The sequence below is a fragment of the Didymella exigua genome, assembly GCF_010094145.1.
Source record: "Didymella exigua CBS 183.55 unplaced genomic scaffold M421scaffold_60, whole genome shotgun sequence".
Taxonomy (NCBI): Eukaryota; Fungi; Ascomycota; class Dothideomycetes; order Pleosporales; family Didymellaceae; genus Didymella; species Didymella exigua.
The window spans coordinates 1-2,486 of record NW_022984834.1 but is presented as its reverse complement, the minus strand read 5'-3'; the positions used below and the strand labels follow the sequence as shown (position 1 = coordinate 2,486).

Genomic DNA, 2,486 nt, shown 5'->3' with positions numbered 1-2,486 from the left:
GAGGTGAGGAGAAGCTGCGGCGGGCAGCGAAGCTAACGGAGCTGCTGGTGGAGAGAAGCGTCAAGGGGCTGTCGACGCTTGCGCGAGAGACAAGGCGGTGGCTGAGGAGCGCGAAGCGACAGGAGATTGATCAGCGGCCTATAGCTTGATTACAGAACCCAGAGAGTTAGGCCTGCTACGCTGGCTACATGGTCAAATTTGTCTGCTACGCTCTGCGCTTCGTGGCTGACGCAGAGGCAAGGATGGCGGCGCAGGAAGGCGGCAACGAGGGCAGCGACGAAGATGATGAGGGCAACAAGGATGGCTTAGAAGGAGAGGAAGAGGAAGAGGAAGAAGAGGAAGAGAACAACGACGACGACTTCTCTGATGCTGACAGCAGCTAACTGGCAAACGTCCTAAGCAGCGGCCGAAGAGAGAAGGACTTGATGAAAGACGCGCAAGAGCTGTTCTGCTGGACAGTTGAGCAGAAGGAGCTCGTAGTAACACTGTGGGAGATGTTGGACCGCGATGCTGACGCTGATGACGAAGCGCAGCGCAGCGCTCAGCGCGACGCTCAGCTTAAAGTGCTGCTAAACTTGCTCACATCATTCTTCTTCACGACAACAGGTGACAAGCTGTTCAGCAGCGGACTTATTCACTTTCTCGCTGTGCTGGGCATCAACAGCAACACAAATTGCTTGCGCACAGCAAAGAACTACTTGTACATGCTAGCAGGCGTAGTCTACTGCATGCGCGTGCTTAGCGTGGAGAAGTTGCTCCCATCTGCGTGCTGCGATGAGCAGACTGACGAGGATCGTGAGCGCTTCTTGGAGCACAGAGAGAAGTATCTGTCGGACGGCTCGTACAGCCCGATGAGCGAGGCGCTCAGCTTGCTGGCTTACGGCAAGTACGTCGCGCTGGCGGCCGGCAACCTAGGCAACGCGTACTGGTCAAAGGACAAGAAGATCTTCTACTTGCACGGCTGGCGGATCTACATCAGCTGCTTCTGCAAGATGGCGCAGGACATGGTGTCTGAAGCAGAGCAGATGCTGTGGGAGGAACTGTTCTAGGTGACAAGGGCAGAAGAGCAGTTTGCTGTTAAGCTGGATATACTTGTTAACAACGTCACGTTTAAACAGCAGGGCGTGTCTTTTGTGCAGCACTGTGACAATAGTCTTCAGGACAAGCTAGAGTGGATGCTGACGCAGGCTAAGCAGACTGAGCAGGGCCGCAGACTGCAGTCAAGCGAAGGGCAGTAGAACGTGAAGCATGTCAAGCGATACTTGCGTTGCGTGGACCGCTTCTTGATGCTGCTAATAGTCTGCGTGCACACGACGTCTAGACAGCCAGGCAGAGGGTCAGAGATCACGACAATGCGGCACCGCAACGGGCTGCTGCAGGACCGCAACATCTTCGTCATGGACGGACAGGTGATGATGGTCGTCTGCTATCACAAGTCGCAGTCGCAGTGGGACAAGCCGAAGGTGGTGCCGCGCTTCTTGCCGCCGCGGCTAGGGCAGGTGATGGTGCTGTACTTGGCGTACTTGCAGCCGTTCCGTGAGTATCTCACCGTGCAGGTGCTCGGCGGCAGCTTCAGCGACTACGTGTGGGCGGACGAGCAGGGCCCGTGGGGGACTGATCGACTGACGCGAGCGCTGAGGCGAGAGACTGGCAAGAGGCTGGGAGTGCCGCTGCACACGCTCGACTACTGGCACGCGGCTGTTGGCATCGGTTGAGTTGTCGTAGGCGAGCGGTTCAGCAAGGGCTATCAAGACAAGGTTGGCGAGGTGGACGAGGCTGAGGTAGACGAGGATGGGGAGGACGTGATGGAGCTGCAGAACGCAAGGACGACAGTAATTAGAGTGGGCAACTACAGCGTGCTAATTAACATTGTCAAGCATCTCAGCGTGCGCTTGATTAAAGCGTTCCGTCCGCTCAGCGCGATGTGGCACCGCTTCTTAGGGCTGGATAGGAAGCAGGCAGCGCCGCAGTGGACTTGGATGGGCAACATCAATCTGATGAGGAGGGCGAAGAAACGTGGGCGCAGTGGCATCAACAGCGATGACGATGACAGGAATAAGGATAATCAGGGCAGGGAAGCCGCGTTGCTGCATAGAGACAAGAAAGAGAAGGCAGTCCGCAAGGTAATGCAGCAAGTGCTTGGTCAGCAGGACGTTGGGTTTTGATCCGCAGAGCAGGAGCTAGCGCTGCACGCAGTAATTGATGGGCAGACGCCGCTTGTCGTCGTGCTGCCGACCGGTGGAGGCAAGAGCTTGCTGTTTAGCGTGCCGGCTTGCATGGACGACGCTGGGGTGACGGTGGTCGTGGTGCCGTACCGAGCGCTCATTGAGGATCTAGTAGACCGGATGCAGAAGTGCGGCATCGACTGCATGGAGTGGAAGCACGGCGAGAGCAGCCCGGCCGCTGTTGTCGTAGTCAGCGCAGACGCCGCAGGGGACACTACAAGCAACGGCAACTTCTTAGGGTACGCAAACATGCTCAGCGGC

General features: G+C 57.2%; 2 protein-coding genes across 2 annotated transcripts; both read left to right on the top strand.

The window, feature by feature from the left end:
* Positions 1–425: 425 nt before the first annotated feature.
* Positions 426–1,049, top strand: M421DRAFT_77157 (uncharacterized protein; the record flags this gene model as incomplete). The annotated part of the gene is made up of 1 exon (XM_033597293.1): positions 426–1,049. One exon carries the CDS (start codon positions 426–428, stop codon positions 1,047–1,049), a length of 624 nt encoding a protein of 207 aa, XP_033443022.1.
* Positions 1,050–1,352: 303 nt separating this feature from the next.
* M421DRAFT_10224 (uncharacterized protein) lies at positions 1,353–2,464 on the top strand (the record flags this gene model as incomplete). Its single annotated transcript, XM_033586748.1, has 3 exons — positions 1,353–1,700; positions 1,758–2,123; positions 2,178–2,464. Coding segments are annotated over 3 exons (1,001 nt in total), but the record flags the coding sequence as incomplete, so codon positions are not given.
* Positions 2,465–2,486: the final 22 nt, after the last annotated feature.